Source organism: Podarcis vaucheri (genome assembly GCF_965113315.1).
Source record: "Podarcis vaucheri genome assembly, chromosome: 6".
NCBI classification, from domain to species: domain Eukaryota; kingdom Metazoa; phylum Chordata; class Lepidosauria; order Squamata; family Lacertidae; genus Podarcis; species Podarcis vaucheri.
The window spans coordinates 52,225,381-52,250,307 of NC_138764.1; the positions used below are offsets into that span (position 1 = coordinate 52,225,381).

The 24,927-nt window shown below is 42.9% G+C and overlaps 1 protein-coding gene across 4 annotated transcripts in view; it reads right to left on the reverse strand.

Annotated features, from left to right (window-relative positions):
• The window catches only part of SLC5A9 (solute carrier family 5 member 9), a 34,059-nt gene continuing 9,132 nt past the window's right edge, over window positions 1-24,927 (reverse strand). For 2 of the 4 annotated variants that reach the window (XM_082226736.1, XM_082226737.1), the window contains exons 3-15: window positions 24,690-24,761; window positions 19,191-19,295; window positions 16,359-16,523; window positions 15,621-15,726; window positions 14,397-14,477; window positions 13,507-13,712; window positions 12,396-12,531; window positions 11,865-11,972; window positions 11,572-11,722; window positions 10,601-10,769; window positions 7,863-8,078; window positions 3,849-4,014; window positions 1-407 (exon numbers count right to left, since the gene is read on the reverse strand). In XM_082226736.1, coding sequence (XP_082082862.1) covers window positions 199-407; window positions 3,849-4,014; window positions 7,863-8,078; window positions 10,601-10,769; window positions 11,572-11,722; window positions 11,865-11,972; window positions 12,396-12,531; window positions 13,507-13,712; window positions 14,397-14,477; window positions 15,621-15,726; window positions 16,359-16,523; window positions 19,191-19,295; window positions 24,690-24,761 — 1,890 coding nt within the window. In that variant the 3' untranslated portion in view covers window positions 1-198. Of the gene's footprint in view, window positions 408-3,848; window positions 4,015-7,401; window positions 7,525-7,862; window positions 8,079-10,600; window positions 10,770-11,571; window positions 11,723-11,864; window positions 11,973-12,395; window positions 12,532-13,506; window positions 13,713-14,396; window positions 14,478-15,620; window positions 15,727-16,358; window positions 16,524-16,797; window positions 17,082-19,190; window positions 19,296-24,689; window positions 24,762-24,927 lie in introns of those variants that run through there. The other 2 variants (XM_082226739.1, XM_082226738.1) reach the window with 2 other exon arrangements.

A 24,927-nucleotide genomic window follows, 5' to 3' on the forward strand; every position in this document is an offset into this window, starting at 1 on the left:
TTGTGGTGTGTAAATCACTTTATCGTGTGTCTTCACAACAACCCAATGAGGTAGGTCAAGGTATAACCGATAGGGGTGCAGACTGAGAGAAGGGAACCAGCTAAAGCCACAGTGTAGGTCCACAGCTGGATGAATTGCAACTTGTAGCTTCCGGTTGATGCCTGTGCTTGTTCTAACTGGAGCGAGGCAATACTGGGCTCATCCAAAGTATCCCCATAAGAAGATGTTAATAGCCAAGAGAGCTACAGCGTTGGCATTGCAAACAGCCTTCCACACTGGCTCTTCCTTGATGCTGGTGAGTTTCTTTTCAAGCGCCGCTTCCTCCTCTCTGGTTAAAGTGGGCTTGGGGTCAGTGGAAATCCCACAGAACCAGAAAAACACTTTCTTCCAGCAAGGATGCTTCACTCCTGAATGGGGGAAAAATGAGGAAAACGGTGTGGGGTTTTTTAAAACGTTTTGTGTGTTTATATGAACCACTTACTGGTATTTTACAGTTTTAGCAGGATGTGGTAACTTTATGACAGAGACAGATGAAGTATGGGAGAGTCGCGAACTCACACAGGTTCCCCAACTCCGAAGTACAGCGTGGCTACTGCACTGGTTACTGGAGCCAAGAGGACATTATACTGCTGGTCAACGTACTACCCCAATCCCCAGGTGGCTTGAATCCCCTGAACTCCAGCATTGGCTCCCACTTCTAGACTATAGCCCACTGATGGCCAAACTTGGCCCTCCAGCTGTTTTGGGACTACAATTCCCATCATCCCTGACCAATGGTCCTGTCAGGGATGATGGGAGTTGTAGTTCAAAACCAACTGGAGGGCCAAGTTTGGCCATCACTGCTATAGCCTAACTATTAAAGCTACCAGGAAGCAGCATATAGATCCCATGGACACTTCATAATGAATGGGAACCAATACTATTGGGTGCACGGTTGGAAGGACCTTATTAGCAAACACAGGTAAAGCCCTTGCTCCTGGATGTTAAGCTGTGAAGTACAGAGGCTCTTGCTTTGTTGCCCTGCTTTCTTTCTGTGAAGTCCCTCCAGCAAATGAGATCTGTTGGTTAATATGATGTGTGTGTGCATAGCATTGTGGCCCTGTCTTTCTCAGCTCCTGTGCCTTTAATAACATCTGCCTGCTAGGGAATGCTTCACTTCACCTGTTGAACCTCTTCATCTCTCATGGTAGAACAGACCAGATATAAAACAGAAGGAAACCCTTATATCTTATATCTTTCCCACTTATTTTTCCAAGCGCAGCCCTTTGAGGTACTAAAATGGCATAAACACACACAGAGCCTCATTATGCTTTTGCATGAAGGATGTTACATTTCCTTTGCCGTCAGTGCTAATAACCTCATCTTCAGGATAGCTGTTTACAAACAGATGCAAGGACAGATGAGTTTAGTTCATGTGAAAACAAAGGTGACAAATAATTAACAACATTAGGTTGAACAGCTGCTTCGAATGTGAATCAAACTATACTTGTCAGACCCACAGATAAAAGTCTGGTCTCCTCGTTTTTCAGTGGTTTCCAGACCTGTTTCCTTTGGACCTCTCCACAATAAGGAGTTTCAGCGGATAATAGTGCCCCCGTCTCCTGATTCCCTGCCTTTTTTCTCAGTTCAAAAGCCTGGACTTAAAATGTGGGCTAGCATAGTTGTTATTCCATAGGGACTAAGCAGGGCTAGGGAACCTGTGGTCCTCCAGATGTTGCTCTCATCATCCCTGACTCTTGGCTATGATGTCTGGGGCTGATGGTAGTTGGAGCTCGACAGCATGTGCATGACCACAATTTCCCCATTCTTGTACAAAGATATGGGACAATGAGCTCTAAAAGGAACACTTTGATGAAGATAAATCCAACAGCTCTGAGCAAAGGGTGGGAATTCAGTCAAGTTAGAAAATCCAAGGATTTGGGGAGGGGGCTTTGTAAATGTTATCCCATTTTACTTGGTATGCAACAATTTCCAGAAGTGTAGCTGTGTGCTGCAGCAAAAACGACAAAGTGTTGTGGCACCTTAAAGGCCACAGGCTTTATCCAATGCTCTGTCTGCCAGTGCAAGGGTGCGTTTAAATGTTGTGCAGCAGAGGAATCTAGTGCAACAGATTGCATAGCCGATTGCACAAAAATTTGCTTATGCATTCTCTCTTGCAACAATGTTCCACTGGTACAAAACATTTCACCAGTGGAGCAAGTATACTGCTAAGTGACTTCTAGCTGTGTTGGATACAACCCCATACGTTTAAAGCACACGGCGCCCCCACAATGAACCCTGGGAACTGCAGTTTACTCCTCACAGAGCTTGGATTTCCAGCACCCTTAAGAGATCACAGTTCTCAGGGTTCCTTGTGGGTATCAGTGTGTCTTAAATGCATGTTAAATGTGCTTTAAATGTATGGTGTGGATGTGACCAAAATAATTTATTATGCTTTGATTTATACTTTAGTGGATTGCAATCTATTTTGTCAGAAGTTCATGTCATAATACATTTATTGGTTTTTAAGCTGCTTTGTTGTTGTTTCCCATTATACCTGCGGATTAGACTGAGAGGCAAGGAGAATGGCTTTAATCCTAAACAAATATTTGTGGCATCTCACTGAGCTGACTCGCATTCTGTATGAAAATGACTAAAACATTTTATGAAAGATCTTTTTGTGATAATGAATGATGATTATTCCAGCTAAACGCAACACTTTACATCCATCCAACTTTCAAGTTGCAACACTGGGTTTCCCTTTTCTGCTCTCAAATTGCTGCCAGAAGATAACATTGCAGTGCTGTGCACTTGTAAAAGAGTACCGTATTTTTCGCCCTATAAGACGCACTTTCCCCCCTCCAAAAATGAAGGGGAAATGTGTGTGCGTCCTATGGGGCGAATGCAGGCTTTTGCTGAAGCCTGGAGAGCGAGGGGGGTCGGTGCGCACCGACCCCTCTCGCTCTCCAGGCTTCAGGAAGCTATCCGCTAGCCGTGGGAAACCCAGCTCTCCCAGGGCTAGCGGAGAGCTTGCCGGCACCCAGAAGCTTGGGGCGCGCTGAGCTCCGCACGCCCCAAGCTTCGGGATTAGTGCAGCACTCTGCTAGCCGTGGGAGAGCCGCGCAGCTCTCCCACGGCTAGCGGAGACCTTGCCAGCACCCAGAAGCTTGGCGCGCGCTGAGCTCAGCATGCCCCAAGCTTCAGGCTTAGCGCAGCGCACCTGGGGGGGGAGAATAAATTTTTTCCCTTTATTTCCCCCCCAAAAAACTAGGTACGTCCTATGGGCCGGTGCGAAAAATACCGGGCGAAAAATACGGTAACTCCTCTGACCAAAAGTGCAATTAAGCTTTCCAATCTTTGGTTTCCCTCATTTTAGTGGAGAAATGTTACATATCAAAGGAAATTGTTTCAAAATAGGCCTCTTAAAGAACAACAGTCATGGGGGGGGCGGGCTATAAAATATATCTTATTGGATGCTACACTGATCAGTTTTTGTAGAATTCGGCACATGTTGCTGCAAAAAACAAAACCTACGATGCTAATAGATTCAACTAATTTCTAGGAACATTTCTCTCCCTATTTATTTCATAACATTTATACACTGCTTGATTTTAAAACCCCCAAAGCAGTTTACAAAAAGATACAACCATAAAATCAGGAAAAAGTACTATACATTATATCATGAGCAGAAAGTTACACCTATCTACCATGGCCTGTCTAGTCTGGCAAACCACTTATACTAAGCAGAGGACACAAGGTTAGGGAGCAAGCTTTCTAGTCATCTGTTGCCTTTGATGGACCCTGGATGTCCTATGTATATTGTGCGCACACAAAAATACACAACTGGCAGGAGAAAACAGGTAACATACCTCCATGCTCTTTACATACTAAATCTCCATTCTCAGACTGAACAGTATCTACCGGTACATCATTCTCTCTCTTGGAGGAAATCATCTCTGTGCTTGGGCAGGTGTGGCTCTCCAAGTCTTTTCCACCTGTTTTGCTGTGTCTAGTCCACCATGTCAGTCGGGCAAGCTGGGTAATTTGCAAATCAAAAACAAAGGTGTGAAGCTGCAGAATATTTGTGTATCATTAGCTTATGCATCTGCTTGCTTTAGACCTAGCAAGACTGACACAGAAGGGCTTAAAGGAGCATGGCTTTAGCCACATGAATTGTGTGGGGATAGGTTGTCCTGCAACTCATACTAAAAAGGCACATCACAATCTGATGCATGTCTACTCAAAAGTAAGTACCTTGTATTTCGCTGTCTCCCAGAATCACGATAATATAAAATCATAGAATCGTAGAGTGGCACACAGAACCTTTATATATACAAAACAGAAGAGAGAACTGGAACCTCCCGGGTATTTTGAAGAGGATGGCAACATGTGAAAAACTTGCATGTGGAAGCAGCACTAGTTCACGTGGAAGCCACCCATCTCTCTTGTGTTGAAGCATAAAGCACACCCCTCCCCACTTCTCTGCTCCAAACTGACCCCTCCTAAAGTTGCTTTTCTAAAAAACAAAAATGTTGTAGGGAGTACTAATACAGATACATTTGCACATAGCATGCCATTAGCATACTACTCTGCTTGGAAAGTAACTCTCAAAAGGTCACTTATAAATGAACAGTAGTTTTAATACTTTGAATTTCAGGCACAAAATCTGGAAGGCAGTTTCCAGCTGACACAAAAAGTTGTATAATCTCTGGAAGATTTATAGCTTTATTTAAATTATTTTCAACCAAGATGAGCATCAGGCAAGGCTAATCTTTCTTGTCACATTGTGCTAAATTGCTTTGATTTGATGATCCTCATCTTTCCTGAAGAATCCTTTTAGGGGCTTCTTTCTTTCTTTTTTACGTTCCTTTCCTTTTTTCCCCTTTTGGTTACTCATTAAATCTAACTAGAATGTAATGAAATTGGAGGACACAAAAGGATCCAGGAGACATTTTCCTCTTCCTCTGAACACAAATGGCTTGTTGGTGAGTGAAGGGGAAGAGATACATTAGGATGAAATAAAATAGTTTTAGCAGTAGCGACAAAAACACTTAAACTAATTTAAGTGCAGGCGTGATTAATGCTTGTAACTCTAAAATGCACTTATTGGATAGGAAACAGATTCATGGGCAAGGCTCATCATGACTTTGGCTTGTGTAGGACACTTATTTCTGACATACTAGAGTTCATATGTATTCATCTGGAGAGAGACCATGTGTCTTTTGAAAGGCCCATCATGCCAACCTGAGACCCCATTACTCCATCAGTTGCTTAGCCTGTCTTCTCTTGTTTTTTTCAAGCACATACTAGAGTTCTACAAACTACACTGAGCAGGTGAAGGAGTAGTAAACCTACAAGCTGGGAGGTACAGTGGCTGCAGGACCTTCTTATCTGATGAATGAATGACATTCAAATAACCATAAGGGTTGAGTGAGAATCCCACAAAATTGAGTGGAAGCAACATGGTAAATGTTTCTGCCTGAATTGGGAGGATCTTTCTTCCCCTTTGCTCCCCATGCTACAGCCCACCCCATTTAAAGCCCCCAATGTCTTGACTCGACCTGTCCATGCTCTAAGATCAGCAGATGAAACCCACCTGGTACTCTCTCTGTAGAATGAGGTAAATGGTGTGATAGCCTTGAAAAGGGCCTTTTCAGTGGTGGCTCCTGATACACTGCTAAGGTGCATTTGGTTCCAACTATAGTTTTAGGAGGCTAGTTATGACTCAGCTTTTTCTGTGGGCATTTGGAGGAGGGGAGATGTGATTGCTGCTGCTGCTGCTATTAGTTAATTGTTATTCACTAATTAGTTGTTATGTGCTGTTAAAGGATTACTCTGTTTTTATGGATTTTGATCTGGGTGCTTTGCTGTAAACCACCCTGGGCATATAAATCATCTAAAGAAATAAATCAGTAGGGTTCACTAACCCTTAGTAGAATAGTTTCAGTATTCGGGGGGGGGGGAGAGCTGCTGTGAGGAGAAGGAAATGGTGGGGAAGGGAGTCTGCACCAACCCCATTACTCCCACATAATCCTGACTCCCATTGCCTTTTTAGACCTTTTACTATTTTTGCAATCTGATCCAAGTTTATTTTATAAATAAAAGTGGGATATAGTTTTTAATTGAATTAATACAGTACCGCTATCCTCTTGTGACCTCACTTCCTCCACTGCCACTCCCCACTTCCTCGTGTTCTCATCTGACAAACCTTAAAAGAAACTTTGTCAAGATTTTTTAAAAAAGTTTTCCCTCCCCCTTTTTCCTCTGTCGAACTAGAATAAATCCTTCTCTTCCAAAATGCCATCTGGCATCTGGCAGTTGCGTTTCAGCTTCACAGTCTCAAATTTAATTGTAAGCTCCTTTGCAGAGTTTTCAAGGACGACATGACACAATATGGGCTATGTACAATGAAGACATATGAACTCTGAGGCATACCAAACAAATTCTTTGCATATTTGTTTTGCAGTACAGCATCCATCACCACAGGGATGGGAGAGTGTCCAAAACAGCAGGGGAAAATGCTTCTGCTTGCTGTTTTTAGGCTGTAATTCATTTAAAGCTTGGTGCATTAACGGTACTCCTCAAACACCAGATACAAATCTCTCCTTCCTCTTCTGTCCATTTGCTACTGTCAGAGGAGAAGGTCATCAGAGAAAGTTTTGTGAGGCCATGTGTAGTCACTCTTTCCCAGATAAAACTCCAGGAGGATTGTACTCAACTCTGCACCAATGAGCCAGGGTCCTTATCCATTCAAGAGCATAGGTTCAAGAGATCATTCAAGAGATCATTTCAGCCTGAGGTTTGCTAATCACTCCTTTGTGGCCATGCTAGGATGAATGGCCCATTCTCTTTTCAGTCCTTGTCAGTTTTGCATATGTTCCATTACATATTTACATTTTGGTTTTTTTAAAATCTGTCTGAATATTCATATTTAAGTACACGTTTTATCACAAAATATGTATTTTAAACCTGCATTCTAAAATTTGGACCAGTGCAAAATCTGAAGGATAATTATGCTTCAGATTACATATTAGTCCAGCTCACTGAAAAATGCAGCCTGGACAAATCTCTTCACCATTCCTAGGCCATACAATTCTGAGAGCCCCACTCTGATATGGGAAGTTAAGTGGAGTTGAAGCTGTCTGCCACCTGGAAGGAAGGCTACCTGGAAAAGCTGAGGGCTACAGGCACTCTGAACCCATGGGTTATTGTCTATTCACATCAGTTGAGAATATGATCCATACTTTTGTTCATTGAGGAAAACTCTTTCCATTCTTCACTAAGCTGACCCAGTAAAACCAGGATTGGACTGCTTTTGGGAAAACCAGAGTTGTGAGAAAGTATTCAAAGCATCTCTTCAAGAACTCACTGAAAGAAAACTTTTTTTTTAAACCAGTTTTATGCAGCAAATGAAATAAAGTTCTTTGCTACCAAACCTCAGTCGTTCAATGTAATTGAGATCACTTTGGGATGGAATGTTCTTTCTAAATGCCAAGGCTCCAACAATATTAATCTTGTTAGCTTACAAGATTGATGCCGTCTCTTCTGAAATACGAGAGAGGGTTCAATTAGAGCCATTACATCCCCTCCTCAGCAGCCCATTCTAATATGATTTCTTCCCCACTGTCTGCCTCTCTACTTGATAGGATGTGCCAGTAGTGTCCTCACAGCATGGAAGCCTGCTCTCCATTTCCAGTGCTCACTGAGTCTAAATGATTTTTAACCCTATAATACCTGGGAAGCAAGATCATTGAGAAGGAAGACTTCTTTGTAGAGCTTTCCAGTTTACAGTAGTACTGAGGGGTCCAAGGTACAACAAGGAAAACTAAGCAAGGGTTTTGTTTTGTTTTAAAAAAGAATATTCATCCTCGAAAGCCACTTACATTTTCCTCTGGGACTGGTGGTGTGCAGAGGCTAACAGTGATGATGACAGCTGCTGTTAGTACACACAGGAGGATAGCAAAGTACAGATAGTGCACATCTTTCAACAGAGCTGGCCTCTGGTCCTCCTCTCCACAGGAGGGCGCCATGTAGATAAACTCCATAACCATCCGAACGAGTCCGACTGCTAACCCAAACATCAGCCCCCAGAAAGCTCCCTGGGAACAAAACATAGGGAGATGTGATGAAATTTGAGTGGAGGAGTTGGAAATATGGGGTGGGATTCAAATCAGTGTTTGGGAGATTGCTCCATCAGTGCAAGTATTTCTGCTTGCCCAAGGGAGGCGTCTCCACTACCAGCACATAGTGTTCTGCAGGTTCTCCTGTCCCTTCATAGTGGAGGTTAGAGTGTGTGGGGGGGGAGAGAGAGTTGGGGAAAGCCCTGTTATGCTAGTGGAATTCCTTGGGCTGGCTTCCACTGGTGGAATGAGTTAGTTAAATCCAGTCCTTGCTTACTGATTTTGTTAAAACATCCCAGTTTGGAAATTAACATGATCCAATTTTGTTCTTTATTAAGAGAAGGGCTAAAAACATATTTAGTTATAATTTAAACATATGTACTACATTTAAATTTTAACAGGTATTTGTTTATGAGAGTCACTGTCACCTAATATATAAGATTGCCATACCTAGAATTAGAAATCTTATTTCAAATCTTAACCTAGTTATCTTGGTTCTGGTAACAAAAAAAACCACATCCCTAGACCAATAAGCGTTTGGCCACTGTAACACTCTGCCTCTGAGCCAATGTATTTACCTTTTTAAAGTAATGCCTTCACAACAGCTTTTTGGACAGTTTATCCTACAGCACTAGTTTAATGTTTAAAGGCATACAAAGAGTGGGACCAACCGCATGAGTCCTTAACACAAAACGGGGGTCCCTAATTCCATCCTGGCAGAGATTTTCAAGATGAGAACCCACATCGTTACAAGCCTTTAATTACTGCAGAAGCACAGTGGAAACTTCTAGAGAGGCTCCCGTGGGACTAATTACATTGAAAAGACAGCAAAGACTAATGAGTGAACTGATTATAGTGTTGCACTGCTACAACGTTGGAGAGGATGGCTTTCAGATCAGGAAGAGAAGTTAGGATTAGGCTGACAGCACTGGGGCATGAACTCAGGATCAGATATCAAGTTAGTGCCCAGGACATAGGGCTGAAATTGCAAGGATGCGTTAAAGCAAGCACAGAAATGATAAAACAGCATGCCTGGTTGGAACCCAGATTAAAACGCATCCATATTATCAGGTGGAGTTTCTCCAGGACCCTTCTCGCTTTGACCACCAGTCTCCCTAGAAACATTGATAGGTTCTAAACTAGCTCTTCAGCATTAAGTGAGAATGTTCCCCTCCAAGTTCCTGTAAATTTCATCAGTCAAGCTATACAATTAGCTGGAATACGAACAGAATTAATGCAGCCATTGCCCAAACCACACTGGGTAAACAACAGACCTATGTAAATGACATTTATGTAGCTGTGTATGTTTGTGTGGGTTCATTTATGGAGTGGTTGGAGTTACAATGATGTAAAGAGCAGTGGAACTCTACTGAGCTAGAGAAAGAGTGCCCATGGGAAGGGGAGGGGAGGGAAAGCAAGCAAGGGGGACTGAATGGATAGAAAAACCTAAGTTTGCATGAAATGTATGGCTTTCACCTAGGGGGGCGGAATCTGATGGTGTTGGAAACTGATGAAAGAACTATGAGTTCCTATGGGTTAAAAGGCCAGGAAATTATACTGCACATCTACAAGTAGCCTAGAATAACAGATCTCTGTTTTTGTTTGGTCTTACTTTACAACATGCCGCTTCTTTTTATTCCTTGAAATTCCTTTAAACAAAAACAAAGCCCTTTCCTTCCACTCCCCACCCCAATACCCTTAACTGGGTTTGAAGGGGCAAAGACCTGAAGTGAGTTGGTCAATGTTTGGGTTGCCCCATTCCCTTTGAAGGGAGTATACCTATTCAAATTATCCTCTTAAATGCTATGGGTTTGGGACAGGCACAGTCCCCAAGGTCCTCAGGAAGTCAAGTCCTAATTGGTATTCATTGCACACTGGGGCACCTGGGGTTTGAGTCCTGAGCCCCAGAAGGTGGTTACTGAATGCTCACTTGTGTGGGTTTAGAGAAAAATGGCGTTCCCCTCAACTTGAGGTGCTGGTGTTATACCAGGACATACAGTTCTGCAGAAATGGGTCTATTTAGCAAGTTTTCAAAAAGAAACAAGTGAAACTTGGCTTGATTTCACAATGTGGCTAGATCTCCCACATAATTATATACGGCTCAGCTCTCTTGAAGTCTCAAACCAAAGGAGATTTGATGACTGGAAGATTAAAGCTAGGGAAATTCAGTTTCTGAATAAGAATTACTTTCTAAGCAGTGGGGGGGGGGAGAATAAGTTTTGGTGAATCTTTATGAAGTCCCTTCTTTTCTCCCTGCTCCCCCCTCTCACTTCCTGTGCCTTATCACTTCTTTCAGTTAAACCAGTAATCAAAGCCCTGAGAATCTTTTTTAAAGAGATGCTGTCCTCTAATGGGCCTAAATTCCACAGTTGTTGCATTCAAGGGAAAGTCAGTCAATATAATCGTAATGAATGGTCTTGTCTGCCCTGAAAAACTATGAAACGATGACATTTGGGAGATGCTATTATTCATACGCACCTCCTCATTGATTCTGTACTTACTGGCTCATTGATCCTCTTGCAGAAGATTGCTAGGATGAAGAGGGCAGTGATGGGTGGCGCTAGGTAACTGGTTATTGACTGAATGTAGTCAAAGAGCTGACCGCTGTTGGCTAGCTGGATGATGGGGATCCAGAGGATGCTAATGGCAACGAGAATGAGGACAAACACCCTGCAAGAGCAGGACAAAGCATGTTACTTCTGCACAACTTGACAAATCTAACTTTTGATGTTCTCTATGGAGCCATGGAAAGGGGGGTGGGGATTTCCCCCCTCATGGCACAACGGGGTTTGGGGAAAACTCAGCAAGTGCTGCTTTGTCAAGACTTCAAACAGAGAGTACATTTCATTGACCAAAAGGACGTTAAGGGAAAGCTGCAAACATGCTGCTGCTGCAGTGATCGTGGACAGCTCCCATCCCGCAGAGATGAGGCATCTCTGGCGGCCATGATTTTTTACAGGCAGAAGTCACTTGAACAGCTGCAGAGCAATCCCAGAAATGGGGAGAGCACACAGCCAACAGCACAAGCTGCAGAGTTGGGTATGGAGACAGGAGGACACCAGCTGTGGAGGGCAATGACATGAGTGTTTGGTCCAACTAAATCTGCTTTGGGATCAGGTTCAGTGATTTGGATCAGAGACTTTTGTGGCTCAGTTTGAGTTGCTTTCGGTTCTTAACTGAAGCAGAATATGCGGCTCTGGAAACGGAATATACACCGTGGAATGTTTCCTATGACTTTTGCAGCATCTCTCAAGTTCTTGCCGCAGTTCACTCATTGCTTGGGCTCCAACTGAACCTTAACAGGAGGGCACACAAGAAAGTTTGATAATCGTGGGCATGAAACCACTTCAGAAACTGCACTAGGTGCACCTGCAGATAAGGGGAAACTGAGGGCACTAGGCAGTTTGTGGGCAGTGTCTGCTCAGGGAGCATTTTTGATAAGCAAATTAAGGTGTGGGGAAGAAAAAAGGACCTTCCGACGATCATGAGTTCCTGTTCAGTGGCCGTCTTGCGGAGTCGCTGCCAGATATCTATGGCAAAAAGGGTGCTGCTACTATTGAAGATAGAGGTGAGAGAGCTCATCAAGGCAGCCATGATCACGGCAATCATCAAGCCACGGAGTCCTAAGAAGTCAACAAGGAAAGCCTAGTTAACTTTCACCAGCGAACTCTCACCAGCCCACCTAGGCACTAGCCCACTTCATCAGCAGGCAAACGCTTGTCCATGTAGTCCACCTCGCTCTCGACGAGAATAGAATTACCTTACCTACAGGCATGAGCTCCATTACCAGCTTAGGGTAGGCAATGTTTGAACAACCCACTTTCGCTCCACAGACCTTTTCACAGATTTCTGGGTCTACACATCCCACTTCATCTGGAGCAAGCAAGTAAATAAAGAAATGCAGGTTTTAGTTATAGGAGATATAGAGGAAGCAGTTGTTGTTTACATTTATGGGTGATTAAGTGTGCAGCAGACATATGCTTTTCAGGTTGTGTTTGAGATCCATGCCATGCATTTCCTGTCCCAAATGTTATTACTTCTGACAGTGCCACCCATACATATATAGGGTGACAGCAGATGACTGTGTTTACCTTGTGAACGCTGCTTATAAATTTACTACAAATTGCTAGCAAAGACAATATTATTGCCTATCCAATGACCAGTTGGGAAAGTTTGTCTCCCCATATGAGTGGGGAGTTCCTACTGTCGGTAGTTGCATGTTTACAGCTGTCCACCCTCCTTGTAAATGGCCACCTGTGGGCACTTGTAGCCTTAGAACAGCTAGCAGGAGCTTACCTGGATAGAGAGCTCTGCTAATCATGCCCGGCATGACAATGAAAAACATTGGGAAGATTTTCAAATAACCGCCTAGCACAGACCCGCCTTTAGCATGAGAGAGACTCTTCGCAGAGAGTGACCTTTGCACAATTACCTGAAAGGAGAAGCAGTTAGTTTTAAGGAAACTTTGCACAGGTTGTTTCACATTTTCTTGGAAACGGAAGAGAACCAAGATAGTCAAAGCAATCTTTTGACCAAATTGTTAAGAAATGGCAGTCGCTAAAAACTGAAGGCCAGGCTAGAGGGTTTGTAAAGAATCTTCAAGAGATAACCTTTCTCAAATTAAGAGACAAAAGCTGCCTAAATACATGTGAAACATACGTATCCTGTTAAAATGTATACTTTTAATCTATGATTTTAAAAAAACCATTTGTGAGCTTTAAATGTACTATACAATTAATGCATGGTTAATCGGACTGGTTATAAGGAAAGTTTTTACAGTGATACCTCGGATTAAGAACTTAATTCGTTCCGGAGGTCCGTTCTTAACCTGAAACTGTTCTTAACCTGAAGCACCACTTTAGCTAATGGGACCTCCCACTGCTGCCGCTGCGCAATTTCTGTTCTCATCCTGAAGCAAAGTTCTTAACCTGAGGTACTATTTCTGGGTTAGCGGAGTCTGTAACCTGAAGTGTCTGTAACCTGAAGCGTATGTAACCCGAGGTACCACTGTATTCCATCCCATTACCTCAAGTAACAGGGCTGAGTTAGGGCTATTTCTTTAGTTTGCTGAAATTAGTGAGCCTAAGTTAGCTGTGTCTATTAACTTTAATGGGCCTACTCTAAGTGCAACTAGCACTGAAGGCACCCATTGTTTTTTCTCGTGACATTAGGCTTAAACTCTGCCTCTGAATTTTTTAATGCGTGCTCAGAATCTGAGTAATGCAAATGATTCCTACGTGCTGCAATACAAGGAAACAGAGATCTCATATGCTGATTTTGACTGAAATAATCCAATGGGTTTTTGATCCCAGCACAATAAATTACTCCTAAAACTCTCCTATAGAGGGCAGTGATATATCAAACATGCAGCAAGAAAGACATATTTACTTTATCTGATTTACTTTACCTGATCTGTGCACCAGCACCAAAGAGCAAGCACTGAGAGGCCAAATATAAGTCCAGGCCATGGAATATCTCCATTGATAGGGTCCCTCATCATATGGAAGGCATCTTCCCGTGGCAAGTGGCAAGTAGTGTTTGGTACAATGACACTGGGGATGGCTCTACTATACTTCTCTTGCAGTCCTTCGTACCACCCAACTTTATCAAAGCCTAAAATGAAAGAGGCCACAGTCCAGTCAGCAAGCTCATGTCATCCATCCATATTTTTCCCCCAGCCGTGCATCGTCCCCTCCAGCCACATTTTGCAGGGTCAAACCAGATGTGAAATTTGTAATATGAATTGTTAATGGTTTTCTTTGTGTTGGGGAATAGTATTGTGGGGAGGGGCAAGCCGGATTGGGACCAAGGCGTTTGGAAGGAAGGGCTTTAAGCTTTTGACTCCATGGATTACCAATAATTACTCCCTCCCCCATGGAAGGCACTTTAAGTGGCCAGACAAACCCAAAGTAAGCAAGGTTGTTGGGTTCAGGCATGACACCAAACTATAGTCAAAACAGGCCACATTTTGCAAGACAACAACAAACCATATCTTTGCATTGTAGTTGGTTGCCAGAATACAAAATAGTTAGATCTGCTAGGCTAGGTTCAGATGCTCAAACAAGCCACACATTGGATAAACAAGCCATATTAATTGTGCAGAGCTTTTGCAGATATTAGATGAGACATAATAAACATATAACTAAACTTAAGTCCAGTTTTCTCTTCTCATAAAAAAAAACTTTGATGTAGAAGTTGAGACGACATCAACCCAGATGGTTTTTGGCATTTTTTCCCCAAGATGTGTCATTCTATTAGCCAAAGAAATAAAGCAACAGAATCCCATCTTCATCTCACCGATAAACATAAGAACCAATGCTCCAAGCACCATGATCACAGTCTGCAAAGCATCTGTGTATATCACTGCAGTTAAACCACCTGTGAAAAAGATTAGAAAGAACTGATTCAAAGACCAATATTTCTACATTTTTGTGTTTTCCCTTACTCGGTTACGAAATGGAATGTGATTCTAATAAATGAATCGATGAAAAGAATGTGATTTTAACACATGAGCAAGAGCCTGGATAGCTCAGTTGGTTAGACCGTGGTGCTGATAACGCCTATGGGGCAGCTGCATATTCCTCCATTGCAGGGGGTTGGATCAGATCAGAGTCTCTTTCAACTTTACAATTCCATGATTGTACAAAAACTAAGGTTTTGAGTACATAAAATGAATCATGGAATCATAGAATTGTGGAGTTGGAAGGGAACCCAAAGGCCCCTACAATTCAGGACTGGAATAATGAAATCACTGTTTCTTCAAACTTTGCACATTTCGGACCAAACTTGTGACAAATCAGTTGCAGGAAACTGCAATCAGGATCAGAAAGGGAAAGGGGCCATTTCTCAATCTTTCCCCTTAGGCTATTTTTCTTTTCCAAATTGCCTACTCTAAGCTGACGTTTTGCCTCTTGGGGAGAGAATATGCCTGCCTGGCCTTGGGCGGCCATATTTTGAAGAGTGAAAAAGAGGACACATTTGCCGACTTCCACTTTTAACTATGGATCACTGTGATGACTCTACCCATGAAAAAGAAGACGTGTTCTGGAAAAAGAGGACATATGACAACCTGGGCTTGAAAATTGTGTTTTTTTAAAAAGAAGACGAAAAGAATGGTCCGCAGGGTAGGAGAGAAACACCCTCTGCCCTCCTCGTAAATTCCTGCTGCAGATACTAGCTCCTCACAGCTGCTTTAACTTCAAGCACATACTTCAGGGAAGACAGTCATACAGCTGAGCACCTCACGTAGCTTGATCCTCAAATCCAGCAAAGTTGCTTTGAAAGCACGAGTCTGAACGCAGCACATTGGAGATATCTGAAGTTTACAACATTCCCCACCCACCAACTTGACTACAGATGCTATACTTTTAAGTCCATTGTAGGTAGCTTGGTTGGTATCAGTTGAAATCCCCACCTACTGGATGCCCCCTCACTGGTATCCATGAACCATGACCTGAAACTGTCCACACTATCTGGCTATATCTGGCTTTTCGTAGTGGCATTATTATACAGCATAGTTACCAGCTATAGTGTAGACGGCTGTCACAACCAACAAGATCACTGTAGAAAGGTAAAGGTTCCAACCAAGGGAGACTTGGATGAAAAGTGCACCAGAGAAAATATCTGTCTGGAACAAATACAAGAAAAAGGACCTTGATACCAGTAGCATCGGATTATGACATCTCTAAGAAATATTCTACCTGGAAAATCACATTAAAATCACTCTTGAAAATAATCAAACCAGGCATCAGAAATGCCAGAATCTCAACTGATGCATGTGTTGACAAAAGCTAGCTGAATTCATACCTGGTATCTCTGGACACCTGTCAAGGCTCCATCACCCCAACTGGGCCTATGGCTGACACTTGCTCTGCCCCACCTGTTAAACAAAATCCTGGCCTGGCAGTCCAAGCTGTATCAGGCAGCTAGGTCTCATTGCATTTAAATTTCTCATAAGACCCTGGAGTAATGAGGGTTTTGGGGAGAACATTGCAATGGCAGGTAGATCCAACCATTGATTACTATCACACAAGCCCACCAGGGCCCATTGATGGAAGAGGGAGACCACCACAGGCCTCCTCCAACATGGAGTGGTAGCCCTGAAAGCTTGTATATAATGTTTAGTGAAGGGACTGATCCAGTATTTAGGACTAGTTCAGTGAGGATAGTGGAATGACTTTTCCACACTAATGACCCATTACCTCCCTGTGAAAGTGCTGTGCTCTACAGGCTACAACTCTATTTCCCCGAGATACATACTGATATCTTGGTGAATATATACAGGATGAGGGACAGTACAGATAGGTAGATTTGAATCCTCTGCCCTCCAAATCTTTTCCTCAGGTATTCAGGCATGGTGACCACTCCCGAAGAGATGTAAACTGGCACAAAGATCCAGCCGAGGACCAGCAATGCCCAGGTGGCCTAACAAAGAAGAAGAACACATGCAATGGATGCCCAGACTTTGTGCTACACAGTCAATTCTATGAAAGCAATAGTTTATATAAAAATTGGAAAGGCAAATTGCCAGTATTTCTAATGAACAAGAACGGCAGATACAACATGTGCTACAAAACTGGAATGCCTTGCTTGGTTCTCAACAACGTGAAGGAAGGGATGAAAAGATGCTCAAAGTCCATTGGATTAATGTAAGAATGGAGAAGGAATCTGCCCTACTCAGATTCCAGTGTGAACTCACCTGATCAATCTGGCCAGATCTTGACCCAGATTAGAAGAATGATCCACTTCAGAATCAGCACGTTGGCAAATTCTATTAGTGGTCTAGTCCCGTCTCCCCCTTTAAGCGTTGGAGGCAATTGTGGGTTTTTTTCTGTACAATTCCCCCTGGGAGCAATGGAACGTCTTTAACCATTGTCATTACAAGGGAGACTTGCTCTGTCTTCACTCAAGGCATGTGACAGCAAAAAGACCCATATGCTAGCTGCTCAGGCCATGGAAGGCTAGCAACACACTTTCAGAAACTGAGGGAAGTGAATGCAATGCTCAGACTACTTCATAAGATGCTTCTAAACACATATTCCTAATGTGTGCTTGCAGGTGGAATTTAAAAATACACCTGGAAATGGAACAGAATATACTTAGTCCTGTCACTTTTGAGAACTGGGATGGACTAGGCTTCCGTGAGTCCACCCATCCCTAGACAGATTGGAGTAAAGATGAGAATGGATACAATCTTTGATCAGTACTTTTCAAAAGACAAGGGTGAATCACAAAAGCCATGGGTGTGGGTTGCCAGAAATAGATCCTGGGCAAAACATCTGGAGGGCCGAGTTTGCCTATGCCTGTTTTAGACTCTGACATCTGGAACTCCATGGGTCCCCCACCTCTGCTGAAACGTTGTACATCAGGGCTCACACTGCTGTGGTTAAAGCCAAGCAATGGGATCAGGCTGCTTGAAGGTGAACACTGCTGATAGCTCAGAAGAATGCTGCCTTATTCTGGAGCCCCCTCTTTTATCCCACATCATTGTTGTTCTAGCCAGAGTGAACTTTGCTGCAACAGGAGGTATATTACTGGGTGACCTTTTGCACCAAGAGGAGTCATTCATCTTGAAGACAGCCAACCTGCCGGTTTTGTTGGCAGCAGAGAAGCTCACACATCCCTCAGGACAGCTGCAGACCTGCGCTGTGAGTGAAGCATTGTCACTGCATGCAGCACCAGCTCCTCCAGTAGCGGCATACCCATGATTTTCAAACAATGCTAGCACAGAGCTAGCCTCTTTCAGTTCACTTCTCCTGCCTTCTCCTGCTTTCTGCACACCCTCTTGAAATATATAGAAGTGGGAACCACATTACCTCTCAACTACCATAAATACTATATTATCATCATCATGATAATAACATGAATTTGATGAAAGTTAAAAGGCACTTGTCATTTAAAACATTTTTTCCACAAGATAATCCTCTTATTTTAGAAACTCTACAGGAGTTTATTGCAGGAATGTATTAATACAACTGACGTTTGCTGCAAGTGACTATTATGAATCAACATTTGCTCGAAGACAGTTTCACATTTAGGAGTAGAATACTGCCATTAGTAGTGTTCATGTTAGCATCCTTTTCAATTTTGAAACAAATTTGCCCCAATGCTCTCTAAAATCCATAGCGGTGAACTAGAGAATAACTTATCCACTAAACATTTGTTTTTAATCCTTGGCACCAACCCTTTACTTGACATTCCTCATTTGGCAACTCTGGGAGAGAGTACATATAGCTAGAACAATTCCTACCATCAAGAAATGACCAAGGGTACATGGTAAAAACTAGGGGCTCATTCTCCCATCTGGCTAGGGCAGATAGATAGTAAACTATAATGCCAAACCACAAAAAGTTAATTTAGTCACATTCTGACTTTTGTCATATATACATATCCAGCTAAGGTTGCCAGATTCAGACCAAGAAACTTGTTTTAAGAGTTCCAAGATCACAAGTGACACCAGCCACTGAAACAATGGCACTACACACCTAGATGGCACTGCAGGCTAAAGAAGATGGAGCAGTGGTCAAATAGCCTCTTTCAATACCATGATGCTATATACGATCTTTATGACTCAGTGCTCTTAAAGCTATAGGCACTGTTTCAAGACCTCGAACAGGCAATCCTACATCTAATTCATTCATTCTTGCCAGATAGAATCATCTCCCCTTTTTCCATGCCCCCATGTGCTGTTCTGGGGGTTCTCTTGATCCTCTTGGGGGATTTGGGGAGGTAACTGGGTCATGTGGGTCTTGCTGCCCTGGCTTTGGCTAGCACAAATGAATCCAGCCCAATGTTTCAAAAAAAATAAAAAATAAATCTGAAGCTACAGAGGGTTCCAAGTTTCAGACTGTTGTTTGTTCTAGGAAAATGTGCTCTAGCATTAATTTTATCCTGCTTATTTACATTGGAATGTGCCACACGAGCCTACTAACGTTTCTGCTGAAATCAGTTATGCATTTCCAATTGTCTTGTTGGAGATACAATAAAACCCAGGCATTGGGGAGTACCAAATAACCTCTTCACTTGACTAAGCTGATGCCCACACCCACATCCCTTGTCAAGAGCAAGTTGAATCCTTCAAGGACATCTTACGTTCCACTCAAAGCCCCCAACGGCCAAGCCTCCTGCAGCTCCTGTGCCCGCCAGGCCGATAAATAAGCCACTCCCCACATTGCTTGACATCAGAGATGCTCCAATCTAAAACACAAAATGCTGCCGTTAGTTGACAGAAAAAGGTCAGCTGTATGTTCTATCTGTGGTGAGAAAGCATAGAGTTCACACCTCAAAATCTAATTTCCCTGTTTAAAAACAAAGACTGCGTGATTCATCCTAAGATGGAGATTCCTACTTTACTGCTCTGAGTGTTTGGCTGCCAATACTTGGACTACTCAAATGCCATAATCTTTTAATCTGCATAATTAAGCATCAATTGGAAGAGCTGACTGCATGTTTTTCTCTGTTTATTTCTCTGCTATATATTTTGGAAAGTTGTCTGTTTGCTACACATCTGGGCACCTCCTATGATATCGTAACCAAATTTAACACGATGGTTCCTGAGTACAAGGAGTGGATTTTTGTTTATGTTTGGGTACAATTGGACACCATTTTAAATCAAGATGGTGGACTGACCCTTTCAAAACCGTGCTGATTTTTTGGCTTCCTAATTTTTGAGCAATGTCAGGTATTAGGCTGCTAGCTTGTATCTATATACGCCTCATTTCTCCCCAAGGTGAATTTCTATCTTGGTTTGTCTCCACTTCCTTATTCCGCCTTGTTCCAAGGAGCAAAATGTCTTAGGATGGCTCCAGATCCCACTAGTGGTTGTATGTGTGCACTTTTAGAAGGCACACATAGCTACTAAAGGCCAGGCACACCCCAAACTAGTCTCAACGTGGGAGTGATAATGTCAGATCAATCAGCTGGCCTGGTCACTTGAAAACTGATCAGGCCATTCCAGTATCTTCTGGGTGGCCAGTCATGGAGGATGTCACACAAAACCTCATTCAACTGTACTGCTTCCTACTTAAAGGTAAAGGTGCCCCTACCTGTACGGGCCAGTAGTGTCCGACTCTAGGGTTCTGTGCCCATCTCACTTAAGAGGCCGGGGGCCAGCGCTGTCCGGAGACACTTCTGGGTCACGTGGCCAGCGTGACAAGCTGCATCTGGCGAGCCAGCGCAGCACACGGAAACACAGTTTACCTTCCCGCTATAAAGCGGTACCTATTTATCTACTTGCACTTAAGGGTGCTTTCGAGCTGCTAGGTTGGCAGGAGCTGGGACTGAAAGCCGGGAGCTCACCCCATTGCGGGGATTTGAACCGCCGACCATGCAATCGGCAAGCCCTAGGCGCTGAGGTTTTACCCACAGCACCGCTCGCGTCCCTAACTTCAGGTTAATCATTGCTAATTGGCCAAACCAGCTGAACATGAAGCTCCAAACCAGCCAAACTTTTAAGTCTGCTACATGTACAAATATAAATACACAGATATGGATAATGTGCATAAATAGTGGCACTGCCAAGAGGAACAAGGTTGCACAGTATGTAATGATGTTTTAAGAATGTTGTAACTGTGTTGAAAACAAAAATGGTGGTGCAAATTTTGAGTCTGAAGGTGTCAATCTACGCTGAGCAGCGTGATCAGCCATGCCACCAATGGTGATCATGCATTTTAGCCACTTAACATCTGCAAAGGACAAATGCTTTTCAAAGTAAATACTTAAATAAACACATTTAAATATTTATCATGCAATAATCAATTTTTCATTGTAATATATTCATTGTAATGAAGGAGACCTTCAAGGATTCACCAAAGTTACATGAATTGATGTTTTCTGCAACGTAAAGGCAACTTGATTCAAGTCAAGCGTCACAGCCAACCCGGAGCATCTCAAACCAGGGACTCTGGAGCAGGGGCAGGGCGGAACTGGATCATGTCTTACATGAAAGAATGCAGGACATAATATCTGCGGGCAAATATTTATACTGCATGCTGGAAGCTTCAGCTTGGCCTGCCATGAAGGAAAATATTGCCTCGACAAGCAATGGGGCACCCAGCCCAGCAGTGTGTGTTCGAAGTAGGTGGCTCTGTTTGGTTAAAAATATACAGAGTGTAAACTGTGAAAGGTTAGAGACTGTGAAATACTTGGGTTTATTTTAACAGTGCTGTTACTGAGGAGAAGATATGAAAATGTAGACGTAAGTTATGAGGCACACCTCAGGTTGTATCCAGTACATACTGGCTGTGTACTGTTATTTCCTGATGTGATTGCAAGAAATATTTTTTGTTATTTTCTTTTCTTTTCTTTTTTTAAAAAGGAAAGCGCTTGTGTGATTAGAGATAACTTATGGCTTTTGACCCCATAGGTTTATATCACAGAAATGTAGGTGCTTTATCCATTCCAGATGTCTCTGGACAATATTCCTGAATGCATGCTCCTTATGTATATGTGAAAATAAGAAGACCCAACAACCTAACAAAATACTAGGGGAAAGGATTCCAGACTAGTCTGCTCCATTTTTCTAATTTTCTACCTGTTACTGGACCAATGTGACATTACTCCCTTGTTGCTGTTTGCTTTCAATACTTACACTTTTATTTTTTGTAATCCAGCATTTTCAACATTACTGGGTTCCCACCCCCCATAAAAGGTATTGCCTCACTTGCTCTGTGGTTTTCCTTTTCCAAGTAGCAGGTCTTTCTGCCTCTTGCACTGCTGAGCCCTAAGCAAAGATTAATGGAATCTGACCTGCTCCTCACCTTTGGGATAGTTAAAATATTAATACGAGATAAGACTGAAAACCTTTCCTGAAGCAAACACTTGCAAACATCTCATCTGGGAAGCCTCTGATTGAAAGACTAACGGCTACAATACGCATTCATATCTTGGGTAAACAGAAAGGCTCCCAAGAAATGTAAACACTTTCCTTAAGACACATGTCCTTATTGTAGTAGACAGTATAAAAGAGGCGACGTAAAGCCATGTAATACAATGCCACAGTGGCCTTAAGTAACCAGAGTTTATAATTTTCCTAGCAGCACTTGGGTCTAAACCCATAATGCGCTCCCTATATCCTGGAACACAGGGGCAGTAAAAGGATGTTGTGCGGCGATTCATCCTCTACCAACATTTCCTCCAGCTTTGGGGGAGAAAAAGTCACACTAATCAGCCTGAGGCGGAGTTAAGAGTTTAGGGAAACATTACTTCCTATCCCAAGCAAAGGCCGGTTACGATTTAGGTAATGGTCTTCTCGGACCCAAAGTGAAACCCTGGAAAGGGAATTGCTTCATACCGTAACTGAGGCCTCATGGGCACAATACATGTCACTTTAGACAGTCATGGCTTTCCCCAAATAACCCTGGGAACTGTAGTTTGTTAAGGGTGCTGAGTTGTTAAGTGGTCCCTATTCCTCCACCTCCAGAGAGCTACAATTCCCAAAGTAGTTTAACAACCAATCCCTCTTCTCTGGGAACTCTGTATGCTGCCTTTCCACATTACTGAACCCAAACTCTGGTAACCCACAGTGTAGGTGATCTGCAAAAAGTTGAAGATAGTGTATAATGTGAGATTTCCTGCAACATGAGCAGGATTATTAGATCAGGTCTTCATTTAGAAAGGACACTTAGGAGGCATCCCAAATTAAAGGCTCCATGTTGCTAGATATTTTAATCATCGTTTTATTATATTTTGTATCTTGCTGTTGCTGTTAGCTGCCCTGGGCTTCCATGGGATACCAAAACAAGAGATAAATGAAGAATGCTAAACAGACACCTTACTCAGGGTGATGGGAATCCAAGCCTCTGCTTGGATTCAGTTCCCAGGAAGTTTTGTTCTCCCTGAAAAAACTAAGTCCAGCAGGACCGATGATGGGGACACTTGACTTCTTGGCAGCCCCTTAAATTTCCTGCAATGAAACTGTAGAGGCTACAGGTAAGCCAATGCTTACATGTCACCTGGGAGAAAGTGAATCACAAAGCGCATTAGAACAATAACCAGGTGCGAGTGCGTGTCTCCAGGGGAGAAAACGTAGCCTATGGAATTTACAATTAATGTTGGAGTTCAAAACTGCATTCAGCTTGCAGTTAAACACTTGCAAGATCTACAGCCTTGTGTTCTTTTGTGACAGGGCAAAAAGGATATTTACTCCTCTGACACTTATTTCTCTGGGTCTTTAAATTATTGTTATATTACCTTTCTGCTCCAAAGAAAATGTGTCCTTCAAAAGGTTTATGCCTTTCCAGTGAATCATTTTAGAGATTTATATCTGGGTGGTTTAGTGTGGAGAGTTGCAGTCCTAACACAGTTGCTCAATAAATGAAGAAGTTAGTAGACAGTGCAAAAGAGACTCCTGCCGTTGTTTCATTTTTATTTGAAAAAGGCCTTGTTTTTGTTTTTATCTTTAGGGTTGTTGGATGTGCTGGATTTTTTAAAAAGAAATTGGCTCTCTTATTTGCAACAACAATGCCACTTTGCAAAAGCCTGATGTTACCAGATATATATTAAATTCCAGAATTGATATGCTTCATATGCTTCCAGCAATATGGCTGCTTGTTTATTGCTGTTTCTAAAGGTTTTGCACCAGGGATGGGGAACCCGAGGCCTTCACATGTTAATAGACTCCAGCTCCCATCTTTTCTGACCATTGCCTAGGCTGGCTGGGACTGATGGGAACTGAACAGCCATAGGTTCCTTATCCCTGCTTTACATCACTGGTGGTTCATTTGGGTGCATGAACATTTAACAGTGCAATCCGGTGCATGAATTGAGTTTCAGTGTGTCCACTAGGACTTCCCTTGAAACAGTGTTTTGGCTTCAATTGCCATATTCACATCCATATTCACTCACAAGCACACACTCCTGGAAAACTATGTATTTTAAAAACTGCCCTAAAGTTTTAAATCTTCAATATGTATTTCCTTCAGTGCTTGCAGTACTAACTGCTTTGCAACCGTGCAACAAGGCTATGATTTGTGATGCTGAGAGTGCAGCAGTTGGCATAACCTTCCTAGCTACATATTTGTTACAGCAGGAAAGATATGCCACATTCTTCCTTTCTTATCACCCCCACCCTCACCACTTTCCTCCTACAGCTAGTGCAGCGTTCTTTCATTTGTTTTTCACCACAGCAAGGATCATCCCAGTTTCATTTTCCCTCTTTCTCAGCCTTCAACTATCCCTTGACATCTGTATGTCAATTGCTTAAACCACACTGTAAGGAATACTGCTTTTTAAACAGAGATAGCCTACATGGTGCCCTCAATATGCTGATGGATTCCAGCAGTACTTTTCTTCTAGGTGCCAGAACTGCGTACCCTTGAATACCCCCTGAAAGAAAAGCACTGGATTCCAGCTCCCATCAGCTCAGACAACAAGCCCAATGGTGATTTGGTGATGGGAGTTTTACTCCAGCTACATCTGGAAGGCTGGCCACCTCTGATCAAGAGTAATGCAACCAACTCGGCACCCCCAGATGTTCTTGGACTCAGCGCCCATCAGATTCCACCATTACACTGCCTGGGACTAATGGGAGCTGCAGTCATCTGCAACATCTGGCAAAGGCTGTTCTCAAGGTGTGGGTTATTACATACTTACTGGCCACCATGTCATGGATCTTCCAGCCAAGAAATAGCCTCCAACTGTTCCCCGACTGGCTCGAAGAGAAGACTGAAATGAAGAGGAGGGGAAAAAATAATGGCTTTGCAGCTCTGAAAAGCACAGCTGAACACAGATTTATGCCCACCTAGGACCTTAGATGGGAAAAAAGGGAGGAAACCTGGCTCTGTTCTATGCAGCCAAAAGGAAAAGAGATGTTAAATAGGAGCATCACTAC